The 16,618-nt window shown below is 41.2% G+C and overlaps 1 protein-coding gene across 2 annotated transcripts; it reads right to left on the bottom strand.

Annotated features, from left to right (window-relative positions):
• strn4 (striatin, calmodulin binding protein 4) lies at positions 1-16,553 on the bottom strand. 2 transcript variants are annotated; one of them, XM_085430138.1, is made up of 18 exons: positions 16,020-16,553; positions 9,415-9,518; positions 9,165-9,241; positions 8,907-8,985; positions 8,582-8,767; positions 6,972-7,149; positions 6,724-6,880; positions 6,104-6,199; positions 5,651-5,769; positions 5,369-5,538; positions 5,220-5,267; positions 4,906-5,027; positions 4,653-4,820; positions 4,374-4,514; positions 4,144-4,242; positions 3,981-4,067; positions 3,378-3,566; positions 1-3,111 (listed from the first exon to the last, which is right to left on the bottom strand). In XM_085430138.1, the coding sequence occupies exons 1-17, from the start codon at positions 16,332-16,334 to the stop codon at positions 3,397-3,399; spliced, it is 2,316 nt and encodes a 771-aa protein (XP_085286264.1). In that variant the 5' UTR covers positions 16,335-16,553; the 3' UTR covers positions 1-3,111; positions 3,378-3,396. The 2 variants fall into 2 exon arrangements, with proteins under 2 accessions (XP_085286264.1, XP_085286263.1); XM_085430137.1 differs by having other exon boundaries at positions 5,369-5,544; positions 16,020-16,552.
• Between the last annotated feature and the right edge of the window lie 65 nt (positions 16,554-16,618).

Here is a 16,618-nt window from a genome sequence, read left to right on the forward strand (position 1 = left end):
TTCACTGTACAAAATTTTCATTTTTTTGTCTTTTCTTCCTTAATGACATACAACAGGGGACCCGTAAACAAAAAGAGAAAAGTCATTTGATACAAGCTAAAATGCAGTTCAAAAATATATAATAAAACAAAATTAATAAAAAGCAGGTCTCTTATCCCTTGTAGTTGGAGGAAATTGTTTGAATACAGCTTAATATGATGTACAAAATATCACACAGTGATAAATTGCTAATAAAAAAATAAAAAACACAAAGAAATGAGAGTTCTTTACCTTGGCCTCCGACTGGTAACAGATTTTGTTTTTTTTAAATCTTCTTTTCGTCTGTTTTTCGTGTTTTTTAATCGTTTTGCTTTTTTACAAGTTTTACATTGCCATTATCAATCACAAGCAAGTTCTATGCCTAGCAAGGAAGAATGATTCACTTATGATACTACAGTATTCTTACATCTTAATAATCATATTCATAACCAAAGGAGAGAGAAAAAAATGAAAGAAAACAAAGAAATGATGGACATTTACAGCACATAATGGCAACTCTAACCATCATTTACAACCTCTGCTTCGAGTTCCTCTTGTTTTCCTCTTATTGATGAGTCACACTGATTTGTCGTCATTCTCAGACAGGGGACATAGTAGCTCAGAGCGAGAAGAAAGTGTCAGTAACGCCCGCTGTCATATAACCGTGAACGGCAACAGTTCCACGTTTGTAGTATTCGCTTCAGATCGAATACATCGTTTCTGCACCCTGTCTATCCTCTTGTAATGTAAAGCATTCACTTTTAGATATAGTGCAACAAGGGGTCAAATAGTTAATACGTGATAATAGGACGTCATGCCCAGCAGCAGTATAATAATGTAGTTGCCCCGTGTTGTTGTCTTTGACAGACTTGTGTCAAAGGAACAGCAGTGTGACATCTTGTCTAATTTCACACAACAGTCTTCCACTCTGTTTGGAGAGAAAAAAAAATCTCTCACTACATATATATATAAATGAACTATGAATGCTAGTGTCACCAGTGATTAAAAGTGTTTAGCTCCAGCCAACTTTAACTCTTTCCCCCATAAAGACAACATCTGATGACCTCCCCTGTATTCTTAATAAGAAGCTTTGCCGCCTCAGTACATATGGATGCAGGTGTGGTTTGATGACCTTTAGAATAGTTCTGGGTTTTTCCAAGGGTAGCTGAATAGGCAGAGACCACCCTCATAAACTTCTGATGCAAACTCAGTCATTTTGTTCTATAAGCAGGCCGCTCAGTCAGGAAAGCGCTTCAAGGGTTACCTCTAGTAGGCTTTCAAGGGGTAAAGAGTTAAGCTGTCATCTGACCACCAGTGTGACACACAGTGTGTAATCTTGAAGAGCTGACGCCTAACCGAGTGCAGATTTTAGAGGTTTTCTAAAGGTAATGAAAAAATAATCTGGGACGAGGTCAGCTGTGAAGAGGCAACTTAAAGCAAACAAACTGTCCTGTAGTCAACAGCACAAATGCAGGACATCAACAAACATGGGTCTCAAAATAATGATGCTTCCAGCTGAGCCAAAAGTTGACAGTTTACCTCCTAAACTGAGTCAGACGTCTTAAATCAACACTTTTTTTGTATGGCTGAATTTAAAATGGAGTATTTGTTTATTTTTTTAAACCCGTCCAGCATCCCTCTTCAGGAAGAGGACACACGCTTCACTAGATTAGTTCTGCGGCTAATGTGCTCCCTGTGTTCATCATTCAAGAAGAAGAAATCCTCACCTCATCACTCGAGTAAAGGTGATGTCAGCCTTTTGTGAAAGCCCGAATAAATAAAAACAATCACGAGACGCGAGCAGCCTGCAAAAAAAAACTGGCACCGACTTCAAAGAGACAATCTCTCATCCGAGCTCCTCCACTGTAAAATAATTACCAGCTCGATGCACTGCTCGAGCCGGAGACACTCAAAGCCGACCATATGCACATCCCTCTAATGAAAAACATAACTAGGATGGACTGCCAATTCTGAAATTTGACCACAATTAATGAAATGATCCAACAGCGAAATGTCACACGAATGATGATTTTACTGAACGTACACGTGTGGACCAGTGAGAGAGAAACACTCACAAAACATGTCCCTGATTCTGACTCAAGACTGATGAAGTCTTTCATAGCACCGTGGTTGAACTAGTGCATATACAAACATACACACACACTCACATACACTCCTCTGTACAGTAAAAAGCACCAGACCAGCCTCGCACCTCTCTAGTCTACAGACTTTAACTATGCTCAGTCATATCCATCCTAAGCTGGTTCATGCGGTGTGAGAGACTCTATACGTACTGTACATCTGTAGAAATAAGTTTGTGAGAGTTATCTAAGTGACATCTAATCTCACGCACACACACACACACACACATACGTAGAGGCAGAATCATGGGGACGCTATAGCAATCAGACATACAATGAAACTAGGTTGTTCAATCAACACTATTCAGCTTTCTAGTGCCTCCTCACAGCACACACGACTAACTCAAACATCCTCCAACACCACACACACATCCTCCTCACCGAGTCTTTGGAATGCAACACATTGATTCCCAATGCAGAGGTTAGGTCAGGTGTTTTCCGTCAATGCCGAGAACTGTTATTCCTTTAAGTCAAGCCTACGTATGTGTGTTAGCCACAAGCAATGTTTCAACTGTTAAAAAAAAAAATAAACAATTTAAAATCAAGTGTTTCCCCCTCGGCTCTCAGTGAAATGCAAGCATTGTGCAAGCACTTGAAGCGCACAAGCGTACACACATAGTACTTTGTGAAAAGGAAAGGAAAAAAAAGAACAGAATATTGTAGTGTAGAAAAGTGTTACTCCAAATATGATTACTTGAAAACAGAGCAGCCAGAGTTTGAAAGTTATAAAAAAGCATTACAAGATGTGATTAGTATTACAAGAAGTCACTGAGGCATTAGAGAACTGTGAGGAGTTTTCGGAGCGGAGGGGGAGGAAGTTGATGGTTGACGTCCTGTGGCGATGACCCAGCCAGTGGGGTGCAGGACTAATTGTGTGTGTGTATGTATGAGCAGGTGAAATGTATCCACTGTAGTCTTCAGTCTTTTTTGGCCCAGTTATTGATGTAGGACTCTAAAAGTAGAAAGGGAGGGAAAGAAAGCAGCTTTTCAGAACTACTCGAAACACCAATAAAAAAAGGGGACAACAGAAGCACAATTTGGTATTTAAAGGGATTTTAAAAATCCAACAATATATAAAGGGATGTTTTCTTGTTAGTAAATAACAAGAGGACATTGCCATCTGTTTTTCACTATTTATGGCTCCTCACAAAAAAACTCCTAAAAAACCCGCTCCCTGTTCGCCCCATACTGCTTCTTTCCTGGCACCCTCCATCTCACCAGAACGACGACAGTGATGTCAGACAAAGATTTTGGCAAGTGCATCTGCGCCGGCGCTGGCAATGAAGGGCTGGGAAGAGTGGAAGGCCACGTCATGAATGGCCTCATCATGCTTCTTCCTGTGGGCAGTGATCTCCTGCACGCACGTCCTGTTGTCCAGCATCCATAAGCGCACCGAGCAGTCGTGGCCTGTAAGAGGTGAGGAGTGGGAGGAAGCAAAGACAGCAGTGTTACGAGGGGCAGGGATGACTGCGGAGAACAATGTAAAGGAATCCTTTTACAACCTAGATTTAACACACGCCTCTACAGTGTGATATGTTATATTTTGCGGTTACTACAGATTTTACAGGATTTCTTAAGGTACTTTTTGCTCATAAGCCATAAATAATCTCCTATTTCTTCAAAAGAACTAAACAAAAAACTCATTTAATTTCCTTGTTTAAAATTTGCTATTACTATCAATTAATTTGTGATTTAAAAAGCTACTTGTATACAGATTGCAAGTGATATTAAACAGATGTTTCTCGGTGTACAGAGGAGCATTTTAAAAATTAAGCCTAGGATACTTAGCTAAGTAAGCACACAGTAAAGCCGAGTACTCACTGCCAGAGATGAGGTAAGTGCCTTTAGGGTCTGTAGTAAGACAGGTGACCGCATCCAAGTGCGCAACCATCGAGTGGACAACTTTACCTGCACAAAAATTTTTTATTCAGATGCATGTGAGAAAACACATTTCAGTAATCATCAGTACACCTCCTGCACATACCTGTCTTGTTGTCTAGGAAGCGGATGGTGCGGTTCTCGTGTGCAGTGATGGAGATGGGCTCAGAAGGGTGACTGACGACACGGTTGATCAGTTCCCTGCCTGCAAAGGAAGACATCACATTCAGTCTAATAGAAGAATTTAATGATTTTTCACCAAATTATTATTTGTGGCAACAACAAAAAAAAAAAAAAGTGTTGCACATTATGTTGGAGACTGTGTCCAGAACATACCATCTTTGGTCTGTGTATCTAGCATAGTGACACTCTGCTCTGTGTTGAGGTCATACAGGAGGGTCTCACCGCCATCAAATGACACCACCACCTGGTTGGGATCAGTGGCTACAAACGCCACTGAGGTGGGTGTTCCGTGCTCTAGGAAAAATAAATAAATAAATAAATGAAATACACACACACACAAAAAACCAAACAAACAATGGAACGTGATGAGGATGTGGGATCTGAATAGAAAAAGCGCCAAAGCAAACCCACAAAGTCAAGACAAATGTCTACCTCTCTCCTTATTGAAGACAGACATGCAGGGGGATGAGTTCTGAGGATCCCAGATACGAATGGTGCCATCTGCTGAACATGAGGCAAGACGATGGTGAACTGCAGAGTAAGTCAGACCCCACACGCTGTCCTCGTGGCCTGCTAGTACACTGCTTTCAATACCAGGATCTGGATAAAGAATCACGTAATTTAAAAAAAAGAAAAACTAAACTTTGTGATTCTGCTATATAATTAGCAGTTAAGAATGACTCACCATAGTTATCATAGGGATCTACATTCAGGTCCGGCATCTTCCAACACCTGATGGATCCATCTAGACCTCCACTGTAGCAGGACTCTCCATCTTCACCCATCGTCAGTGAAAGAACAGCTCCACTAGAGCAAGACCAAAAGAGAAGCAGGTATAAATGACATCACCCTTTCCCCCCAAGAAAACAAAAAACAAAAACCTCGTGTTCATCCCTTTTTTTTTTGTATTCACAGCATTTAATTTGAAAATGATTGCATTAATCATTCATTTTTAGAAAAAAAATTGCAGCATTTTTATTGTTCTCAGGCTGAACTCACCTGTGTGCTCTAAATGTATAGATGGGTTCAACGTCCAAAGCCGCATTCCTGTGGAGAGACACCGTTAAAATGAGATCTGGAGTTTATATTTGTGTGGCAGAGAATAACACGTCTTCATTTAAAAACATCGTCACCAGTAGGGTTCTTACTTTTTAGAGTGCATTGCCTTGTTGAGGTTCCAGAGTTTTAGTGTGCCATCCTCAGAGGCTGTGAGCAGCACTGCTTGGCTCGGGTGAAAGGTCAAAGCGCGGATGGCGTCAAAGTGGCTGCGTAGTGTGAATCGGGGGTTCCATGTCTTTTTAAACTCTTCTCTGTTATCCTGCAACTGACGGGACACATGTTTGAAAAGAGGGAACATTCAAATGTTTTCATTGTACATATGTAGCTTGTATTGCATAGTTTGTATTGATCAGAACAAAATATGCAATTACATCCATGGAAAGATCATTGTCATTGGCAACAGTGAGATCAGCCAGCTCTCCCAGGTTCATGTCACCTCCGCCAACAGCATCCATGATGAAGACATCAGAGGAGAAACCCAGGGCACCACCTGGAGGTTGTAAATGGAAAAGCACAAGAGATATGATTTCATCTTGACAAATGTCAGGGATCTAGAAAAGGATGGTGAGATCACTTTGAAATATCGTGATAAGTCCTAGATAGTTGTAGAACAGTGTCATTTATTCCACTTCCCTACTCCCACACTGTGTACCACAGGAAATATTTATAGTTGCAGGAGAAACCTTGCAAGCATACCCCTACGCAAACATCTAAATTTGAGATTCAGCAACTAAGCTACAACTGCACGGGGGAAGACTAAAAACGCAATGCTCGGCAGAGAATAATTGATGTTTTTATTGGCATATTTTGTAGGGAAGTCTTACCTTCCCCGGAGCGAGCCTGTCCGGATACAGAAGGGGGCGGGGTAGGTTTAGGGGGGAAATCTGACATCATTCCTTGTAACTTGTTCCTGCGGTTTTCTGAACCCAGCAAGAGGAGAGAGACACAATACCGTCATGCGGAGAGGTCGAGGAAGGCCGGGGAGGTCAGCAGTTGGACAGATAAGAGACAAAGGCAGAAAGAAGCTAAAAGGCAAACTTCATTCTTTACGTGTAATGACAACATAAACTTGTACAATTTTATTTACAAAAGCACATCTACAGTGCAAATATGATTCTAAATATGAAATGTGAACACATAAAAAAAAAAGGCAGCATGCGTGGTAACCTCTGAAATGGCCCTGGACCACAGAAAGTACATCTAGAGACAAAGATGACAGCTACACAGCTCTGAGGAGTCACAGACCGACAGCTTGTGAAACAGGACAGAGAGACAGGTGGTTGGGAAAAGAGGTTGGTTTTATTGACAAGAAGAGATGTCAAGACACAATGAGAAGTAAAGGAAAAAAAAGGTGAGCAAGGATAGGGGCAATAAAGACAGATACATTTATGGCAGTGATCCTGGCAGTGCTTGTGCTCATGATGTTGCTAAGGCAACAGCGTACCTAACTCCCGTCCATCCCCTGAGATCCGGGCCTCTCCCGCCCCCTCCCCATCCTCCCCTGAGCCCAGGAAGTCAAACTCATTGAGGGCGTCTTCCGAGTCATCCTCGTCCTCTTCGTCTTCAGGGTCCATATCTGTGGTCATAGGTTCCGAACCCATCTGAGAACACAGCAGAAAGCAAGGTTGTTGTTTATTTATTCATTTTTTTGTGAAAACATTTCTTGGTCATTCTTTATTTAGCCTGCCGTACCTTCACGCGAGACTTTTTGTTCTTGCGCGGGCCATCGATGCAATCGGTGGCCATGCCTTGGAATTCATCTTCCTCGTCACTGTCGTCTTCGTCATCGTCCTCACAGCCATGAAGGAAGGGGATCTTATCCAGCACTGAACCCCCCACACGTTCCTTAGAGCTTTCTTTGCCCGCATTCCTACAAAGAGATGCACAGCTGAGTATCTTGACTGCATGTTTCACTCAAAGATCAACAGAAGGACTGCTTATTTATATATTTATTGTTTACATTGTTTTACTGTTTTTAAATTATTTCAAAACCCATAGTTGTAACAGCTGTGAGCTACCTGTGAATTATGGGTAGCACAGTAGCCTCTGGACAACACCATCAGAGTATTTCAACGGAAGACCGTTTGATCTGTTGTTTCCTTCTGTTGGTTTTCTCTGTTCAAAGCCTGCTCTTTTGTGCTTGTGTGTTCCCACTGCTTTGCATCTTGTGGTAAACCCTTTTGTGGTGTTTCTAGATTTGAAAACTACCTTCTCCACAGACTTGGCTGGAAATATTTCTGCAATCACCCACTTTAGTTGTTTTCAGTGGGCTATTTTATGCTGCATTCTTTCTTAAGAATGTACCAGTTTGTTAATTTGGTTAGTGCTAAAATCTCTGCTATTTGGTATGGTTTATTTTCAGCTGAATGGTGGCCTCCTTAACTCAAAGTGAAGGTTGAGAGTCCCATGAATAGCTATCAAATGCAAATTTAATACTTAGAATCAACCCCAGACCTTTTAACTCCCTATTTATCATGAATTAAAAATGAAACATGCCACATTTAGCTATAAAATTTACTTCTGAGCCTCTCTGCACACTTCAGTGACATCTATCTTAATTTTACCTCCAGTGCTCATTAAAAATCCTGACTTGCATGATGAGGAATCCCCTCACTTTTAGACCTCTTCTGTCATGTGTTATTTTGCCAGTTTCGGAGTTTAAACTGTGCTTTTGTTTCACCGTCTTCACATTTCTGCTTGTGCAGAAAGATTCCACACGAATCTTGTTCACTAAGCAGTCTCATGATACAGTGACAGTTATCTCATACAACAACCCATCGCTTAATTAATTTTTAAGACACAAATGGATTTATAATTTGGATATTGTCCACTGTTTATAAAAGGATACCATGAACTACTACCATACTGGAAAATAGTCAGACAGGTCAAATCCTGATATATGAGGTCAAATGCAGATACACTTAATGTAAGAAGTGTTTGTCGGAAGGTTAAGGGATGGCTTCATATGCAAGTCTGCCATGTTAGTGAACTAGTTTGATTATGAAGTGATGTAAAAATCGCACTTGTCTGTAAAGTTTGGCACGAGACTGCAAGTAAATGCTTTCTGTGAAAGACAAATTTTTACAAGTTGCAGCCTTTCACAAGCAGCAGTGAAAAGTTCAGTTTTTAAGGAGTAGCTTTACATCAAGTACATCTATTTAAAAAAAGGAGAAGAAGAAGAAGAAGAAAAGAAAAAGGCTTTTGTGCTGCAAAAAACAAATGTTTACTCTGTCATCAATGTTCACATTGGAGCTCTTCTGTGGTGTAAGATCAAAGAGGGGCGTGTGTTTCCACTGTCTCACCTTTTTATCTGTTCCTCTATTTGTCTGACCAACAAGGACTCTCCACCTGCTCGTGGCTCAGGCTCAGGACAGCTTTCACTGGGTGGGGGCCCGTTAGCTTCAGGGCTGCTCCGCCCAAGAAGGGAGCGCACGCGCTTAGAACGCATGTCCAGAATGGTGTCTGAATAACCCACTTCCTCGAGATATCTACATCCACATACACACATGGTCATATAAATGAATCATTTAAGCCTAGATCAGAATTGTAATGTCTACGATGAAGTTGTGATGGAACACATTAATATGGCACTGAGATAAAAAGGAACGGATGATGATGAAGCCTTACTTGCGTAGTAGCTGACGTCCCTCCTTCCAGGACATCTGATTGGCTGGCTCTGAATCTGACTCAGCCGGCCCATTGGGAACTACAGAAAATAGATTGTTCAATAGTGATGCAACAGCAGGGCATGAGAAGAAAAGAAGAAAAAGAGAGAAGCAGAAACTTCGAACTGCGCTCAACGCTAAACAGGAATCTAAATGTAACAGAAGCAGACAACATAATGGGTCCAAGTTACAGAGCACATAAGGACTTGGTCAAACATACGTTGATCTGCCTCTGTCTCTGGTTTCTTGTCCCCAGGACTCTGGTCATTTCCTGTCTTCAGCTTTTGGTGCTTAGCCCTGTAATGCAACAAAGGAACACTTGAGGGCAACGTTTTGAGCTTCCACAAATACATCTTTCACTAGAAGAATCATTATGCCTGGAGCATGCAAACTCCCAGGACAGACTGAAAGAGTAACAGACATAAGGAGACTAGGACAGAAAGGGGGGGCTTTCCAGGCATTCGTTTTACCTCTCTTGTTTGAGGGCGTACTCCAGCATTTTGATTCGCCTCACCAGGTCCTGTTTCATATTCTCCTGCCCTTTCCTCTCACCCTGAAGAAACGCAACCTGAGCCTGAAACACACATATACACAGCATGGTGAGGAACGCGCACACCACATCTGTCCATATAAGCATAAACAAAAGTAAGATAAATTGGGACCTGGAAAAGAATTAGTTACAAAATGCATGCACCGTCTCGGTTTGGGGTGAAAAGTAAATCATTCAACATCAACAAAACATCGCAATGAGAGACTGAACAAAAAGGTTTGATGTGACTAGCTGTGCAAAAAAAAGAAAAGAAAAAAAGACTTCTGAAAGCCAAGAGCAATAAGTAGAGGGTTGTGGAATAGGGCTCTTATTTTAACTTTCCTAACCGAGGCCTCACTGCGCATCTGCAAAGGAGGAAAAACAAGACATGGAGCAGCCAAATTCAAACACCCTCTTTCAAGACCCATCCTTTGCTGTGTTTCCTCTCTCATTTCCTGTCCATTTCCTTCCTCACTGCTGATAAAATTCTTACCTTGAGGAAAGAAATGTTCTGCCTGTTCTGACTTTTCCCCAGTGAGTTCTGAGAGATAGAAAGGTAATAAGAGACTACAGAGTGATGACACGGCTTCCAAGCACTACACCGAGACAGGGTTTCCCTTGAGTAAGCCATCATAATGCAAGAATTGACAAAAATGTGAAATATTTGCCAGACTTAATGACAAAGATTGCTAATGCAGGTTTCAACCCGGCTGTGCCTGCTCACAGTATGCAACTTTTGTCCATTTAACATCAGGCAACAAATATCCTGCCTGCTTTTAGAAGGAGAAAAAAAATGCCCAAGTGAGGAGAAACAATACAAACAAACAACTAACAAACTAACTAACTAAACAGTGATCCCTGTCAGAAGTAGGTTAAAAAGCCCTAACCCTGTCTCTACTCCCAGGATGGTGACTGCAAGCACAACAGGCATTTTCTCTCTCTGTGCCAAGTGGTGCTGAAGCATTAATACAGCTTGTTTTACAGCCCATTTCTCCTCTGCATGCCCCTGTCTGTGTCCACGAGTCTGCTCCCACACACATACGCAATTCTATAAAACTAGAACAATCTAAAAACGCCGTCTCACGGGGCAGACACTTGGTCTGCTCGGAAGGGTAGTCAATCTCTGAGAAAAAGCGCACATATATACCCAGACACACACACACACACACAGACACACATACACACACAGTCATGTAACCAGCTAGGAGGGCTAGTGGAACACAGGATAATCTGCCAAGCAAACCTTCCTACTGCTGCTACTGCTGCTGAGTAATCCTGATTAATGCAACGTGAATTTATATGCTTATCTGAGAGTTTTGGAGAGAACTCTCAAAGCTAGTACATTAACACTGTAGACATGGGCTAATAGGGGCATGAAAAACAGAGATTTTGTGGGGTTATTCTTGGCCTAAACTAAGAGGAGCAGGTCAGTACATGTACATTATCTAAAGTCTTTTCACAAGTAGAATAACTAATGAATTAACTGAAATAACATCTAAGCCATTAACTGAGATGAAATGAAAACCAGTTTAGCTTAGCCATCCATAAGACACAGTCTCACTCATTTGCTCTATTTCTGTGGCTTGCATTCCCACACATGCATGCAGTAATTGTGCAGTTGGGTTCTGTAATAGACGATGCAGAAGATGTATTTTGCACATTACATGCAAGCAAAAACACTTGTTTTAGAGCGACATAATCAGATGTGAATGTGCATAAACTTACTAAACTACCACATAGGCAAAGCTGGGCGATGTCATGGTGTGGGCACAGCATGTACACTGTATACTGTGTACTATAAATGGCTGAGCACAGATGGAATGCAGTCCGAGCTTGGAAAAAAACCTACTTCAAATCTAAATGCTATAATTGTTTTACATCAGCAGTTCTGTGTACTATGATTTAAGTAGAGGTCAGTATTTGAGGAATTTTCAGGGAGGTTTTGTGTATGTAAACAAGTTGTTCAGACAGATTTTTTAGTGTACTGACAGCCTTGACACAAGTCCTGCTTAAAAGCTTACTAAAAGACTGTGACTAAAAGTTATGTAGATAACACCAGATGCAGAAAGGTGCTTTTTGTGAACTTAATTATAAGCCAGACTTGTACTTCAGTGAACAAAAGTGCTTAAATCAGCAGCAGCCTCCTGTAGACAGACACAGTAACAGTAAATCTCTTCTTGAATAATGACTTAACTCTTTTAATGGCGTAAATTTGATCAGTTGTGTAAAAGAATAAGGCATTAAATCAATGTGTTTACTTCACCCTCGTGGGGCAAAGACACACGTTTCTACTCTTACTCACACACAGACAAGCTACAGCTTGCCTTTGGACACGGATAACCATCACACCCCTGTGTACCAGTCTCGCCCTGTGCTCCTAGAAGGACAGGTTCATGCCTCAAAGCCTTGACACTGTCTTGTTGGCGAAGTTGGAGACAAGGCTGCATTTGTGCACACACACCCCAAGTACAATGCAAGAGCAACCTTTCTCTGATACATAAAGGTAACCAAAACACAGGTTCAAAGGGTTTATTGTTATATGGAAGTGTTTATGCAGGACTTACCAACAGCTCTTCCTTTCTACGGTTTCACTTTAAAAATAGAACAAATGCTGCTTTCTATGTCTGACTTTGTGAGTAAAATAGGGTCCTAAAACTAAAAATTTCTACACGAACAAGAAAAAAAAAGCTGTACCATGGGACTGCTACAGCAGACTGTGTAATTACACAAGGGGATGTAATAACCGCACTGTTTTTCACTTTCATTTGTCTCTGTCATTCTGCCCTTTGCCTGCTTCAAATTCTTGTTTTCACTCATGTGAGGGATCCAGGCCAGGAGCTTTAAGACAAGGCCGTCCATTCATCCACTAGTCAAGGTGCTCTTATTGCAAGACTGTCACTTAACGTCAGAACAGAAGCTGTTGAGACAATCACAACAGATGTGGAGCAGCAGATAGAAACCTATCACTGCTTTTAATATCAAAAGCAAAAGAACTATCTGCTTCCATCTGATAAACAGGTCAAAGAGTAATAAAACCACTAGGGTGTCATTTATCATAGCCCAGCTAACAATGACACTGTGGTTACTTTCTTCATAATATGTTGGTAAACTAACAAAGGCTAAAGTACAAAGGGCCTACGGGGCAAGCAAACCTGTCGCGCCATCTGATCTAGCCTTCCTGTGGGTGGGTTTTCCTTCATGAGGCCCGCTGCCGCTGACCTTTCCACAGTTTGCTGTTGCATGGAGCGCATCCACATTTAGCCTATTCTGTCAGTCCTTCTCTACTAGCTGCAGAATAGGGTCAAGGGCAGCTTTCCTCCTCCACTGGCTATTCTCCATCTTTTTATCCCTTCGCACCCCGTGAGAGAATCCATGAGCAAACAAGTAGAGCAAAAAATCTTTTCTGGGACAGTGTGCTTGGAGTGTGCTAGTGACACTGTGTGTGCAGTCCAAGAGTGGTAGCTAGATAGATAGATAATGACATCCCAATTAGTGGGATTTTATGACTAAGGTTACAACATGCTTGACTGACAAACAGTATATAATTTTTTTTTTTTAAGAGAAAGGGAATGGAAATTTTTAAATAAGGAAAATAAAGGATGAACGCTGCATGTTGAAGACTGCAAATGCAAGAGCAGTGCTGTGAAACAACACAATACACATGGACATCATATGTGTGTCACGGCTGAGTACACAGAGCTATTAATTAGAGATACGTACCCAGGGACTGCAAGACTCACACCAAACAGGATGTGATGTAATTTGGGTCACCAGTAATCTATTCTACATGTCTACTAACATCCTTAATAAAATGAAATGGCTGAAAATGAGAACACTTTAAAGAGGAACAGGTTGAGGTCATCCCTTTTCTCTGTAGAATAAATGACTATCTGAGGAATACCCTGTAGATTTAATTAGGATTCTTCTCATGCAAAAACAATGCCTAGTTAGAAACAAGACTGCTACTGTGTGTGTTTTCACAGAGCAGATTCTTAAGTAATTGAATTATAGACAGGCAAAAGCCACAGCCACCTGTCAGTGAAGACACAGCGCCACAGGTGGCTTTACACACCAACACATTAGCGGCGCACGTGTCGTGATCTTGCAGAGACATGCTAAGACACACATGAAGAGATCTCCTCTGTTGCACACAAAGTCACACAGATCTCAAATGATTGTGAGTTAATTTTGCATGTGACTCAGTAAAGCCTTTGAAATTAAAGTGTGGAAAATACCATGTGCAGACAACATGTGAGCAAACTACACTATGGAAACATTTACAGCATGTTAACTGTGCAGGTTATGACCAGGGGGCACACTAACTGGCTCAGTGAGAGGAGAGCATGTTGGCAACAAAAGCCAGAGGCCTTTGGCCCGTGGGTGTTAAACTGTAAGCTAGGTCAGTTTTTCAGCGTGGCACTCCAGTTATCTTCTCTTTCTCTCAGCACAAGCGTGGTGCTAATTGTACCCGTGAAGCCAGACCATGTGCAGCCAATGTGCACATACAAAGTTCCATAACAAGCACTTAATGGCATGTCGGACACAGCAATTGGCTGTTTCTGCTTTCTATTCCCTGCTCTTCCCTCGTTTTTATAAAAGCAGCAAGCACTGCCCATTTGTTATTGTTCATTCATATTTTATCAAGCCACTATTTATAACTATGTATGTTTGAGTTAGGGGCAATGTGAGAAGCACAGTGACAGAGGAGTGGGAAATGATATGTTTTTTTTTTTTTTTTTGGGGGGGGGGGTTCTGTGGTTTTGTCGAACTCATGAACTCCAGAGTTCATTCTTATTACAAAAAAGAACTGTAGTTACTTGAGGGATAACCACAAAAGATGAACTGTCCAAATGCAGAGGTAAAATATGTTTGTATGTTTTCCTAACCTTTCTTAATCCTGGAAAAATCTGTCCAGTAATGCTCTCTGCCTTTTAATTTTATGCATACAGCTGAGGTGAATAGTACAACGTCTGTCTTTTGCTGTTGGCATCTGAATAACTGTGACAGGTATTGCTCATGGGGTTTCCTATGGCACCGAGTCACAAGCTCACATTCGTTTTCTTGGAGGGCGGGTATTTTACAGCTTTAAACCATTTACCTTTAAGAATGAAAGTCAACTTCTCTAGCCTATAGGCAGATGCATTGTTTTTAAGGTCAATCTACACTAATCACACACTATTCATAGTAAAGATAATATATACAAACACAAGTACAAGCACAAGTTTGGCTGCAGATAGACTACTACAAATTTTCATCCTAACACTTGTTATTCATCAATACTCATGTATTAATCATTGCTAATGAAAATACAACTTTAGTCCATACATAGACACAGATACACCACACAACTGACTGACTGAGTGTGTGTGTGTGTGTGTGTGTGTGTGTGTGTAACTGGTCCTAGCTCAAAATGCTGATTTGTGTGTGTGCCATGGGTATGGAGGCATTGGTACTACAGATCACAAAGCATTATCCCTTCATGAACTTCATCTCTGTGTTGTGCGCCTAAGTTCAAAGGTCAAACTGATCAATTGTGCAAATTATTTTATAAATACATATCACAGCCATCAAATTACTGTTTTTAGGGAGACTTGTCTTAAGTAAGGGCAGTTTAGGAATGCTTACACATTTATTATTTTGAATGCAGCAACTGCTAAGGGAAATCAAAGCTGGTTAACACTGTTATCATTTTTTAACCACAACAACAGACTCACAGATCACTTGAGTTGTCTGTGTGGGGTACAAAAGAATCAGATAAGTGTCTCCTTACAAACTAACGTGTATTTGCACATCCTAGTAAAATGCCAGAAATCTTAAAATAACGTGTGACCCAAGCGTGAGTTCCATGTGTACCTGCACGAAATAATATGGAAAGACAAGGTAGCCACACCTAAACTGTTTGCCTACCTCTTTATTTGCACCACAGCCTGCTTGCTATTCCGGGCAGACATAAAAGTCTATTATCTAATCTTGTGGTGTGTATCTGTATTGACTGTATCGACTTAGAAGCCCAGAAGGCTTCTAAGGCATATATATATATATATATATATATATATATATATATATATATATATATATATACATACATATATATATATATATATATATATATATATATATATATATATATATACATACATATATATATATATATATATATATATATACATATATATATATATATATATATATATATATATATATATATATATATATATATACATATATATATATATATATTTGTTATTATTATTATTATTATTATTGACACAAAAAATATTTTATGTTTAAAAGAGTGCTGGTGGCTGTTTCTTCTTCCAACTGGAGGTCAAACAGCTCCCACATTGTCATCTACTGTATAGTAATAACGCATCCTGGTCAACTGTAATGCTAGCCCTATTAGCATTTTGTCATCCTCTAACTGACCGATAGCAGGGCATGTGTACATCCGCGAAGCAACACCGGAGGAGCTCCGGTGACATCCTTCCAGGCCTTTCCTTGGCGTTACAGCTACACAAACGCGGGGTTAGTGATGAATACGTTTACCCTGAGTTCGTCTCTCTCAGCCTCCCAGCGGTATTTCTCGGCCTGGAAGCGTCCCCACTCGTACTGGATGAAGTGCAGGATCCCAGGAAGCGTCATCCCCGACTCCCCGTCCTGCGGCTCCCGTGACTGCTGCAACGGTCCGGGGACGGCCCCGGCGGCTGCTGCTGCGGCCGCTGCCATTGCCCCGGTCCCACCAGCTGATGTCGCCTGGCCCGGTCCTGCTTTAGGCCCGTTTGGGTTGCGCCCCGTTCCACTGCTGCCGTCGCCGCCTCCGGAGTTCGGGTTAGATCCTCCGCCGGTTCTGTCCGCCTCCATTTTAACTGTTCAACCTTTCGCCAGGATAATGAGATGGGAACGGGCAGAATGGACGAATATAAATATAAAAAAAAGTACCCCGTGCCCTTTTCCAAACCCAGCTCCACTTCACTATAAGCTACCCTCCTTTCTTCCTTTCTCACACGCACAGAGAAAAATTACTATTCTGTTGGTAAAATAATACACTTCCGCTTCCAAGCCTTCAGCGCAAAACACAATCTAACCGCAGTGTAACATCGTGGCCCCATTGATTTCGTAACAAATCCCTTTTCACAAAACGGCTT

This window comes from Copadichromis virginalis, linkage group LG14, assembly GCF_057382275.1.
Source record: "Copadichromis virginalis isolate Kocher_CV1m ecotype Utaka linkage group LG14, C_Virginalis_male_GT1.1, whole genome shotgun sequence".
In the NCBI taxonomy this organism is placed as follows: Eukaryota; Metazoa; Chordata; class Actinopteri; order Cichliformes; family Cichlidae; genus Copadichromis; species Copadichromis virginalis.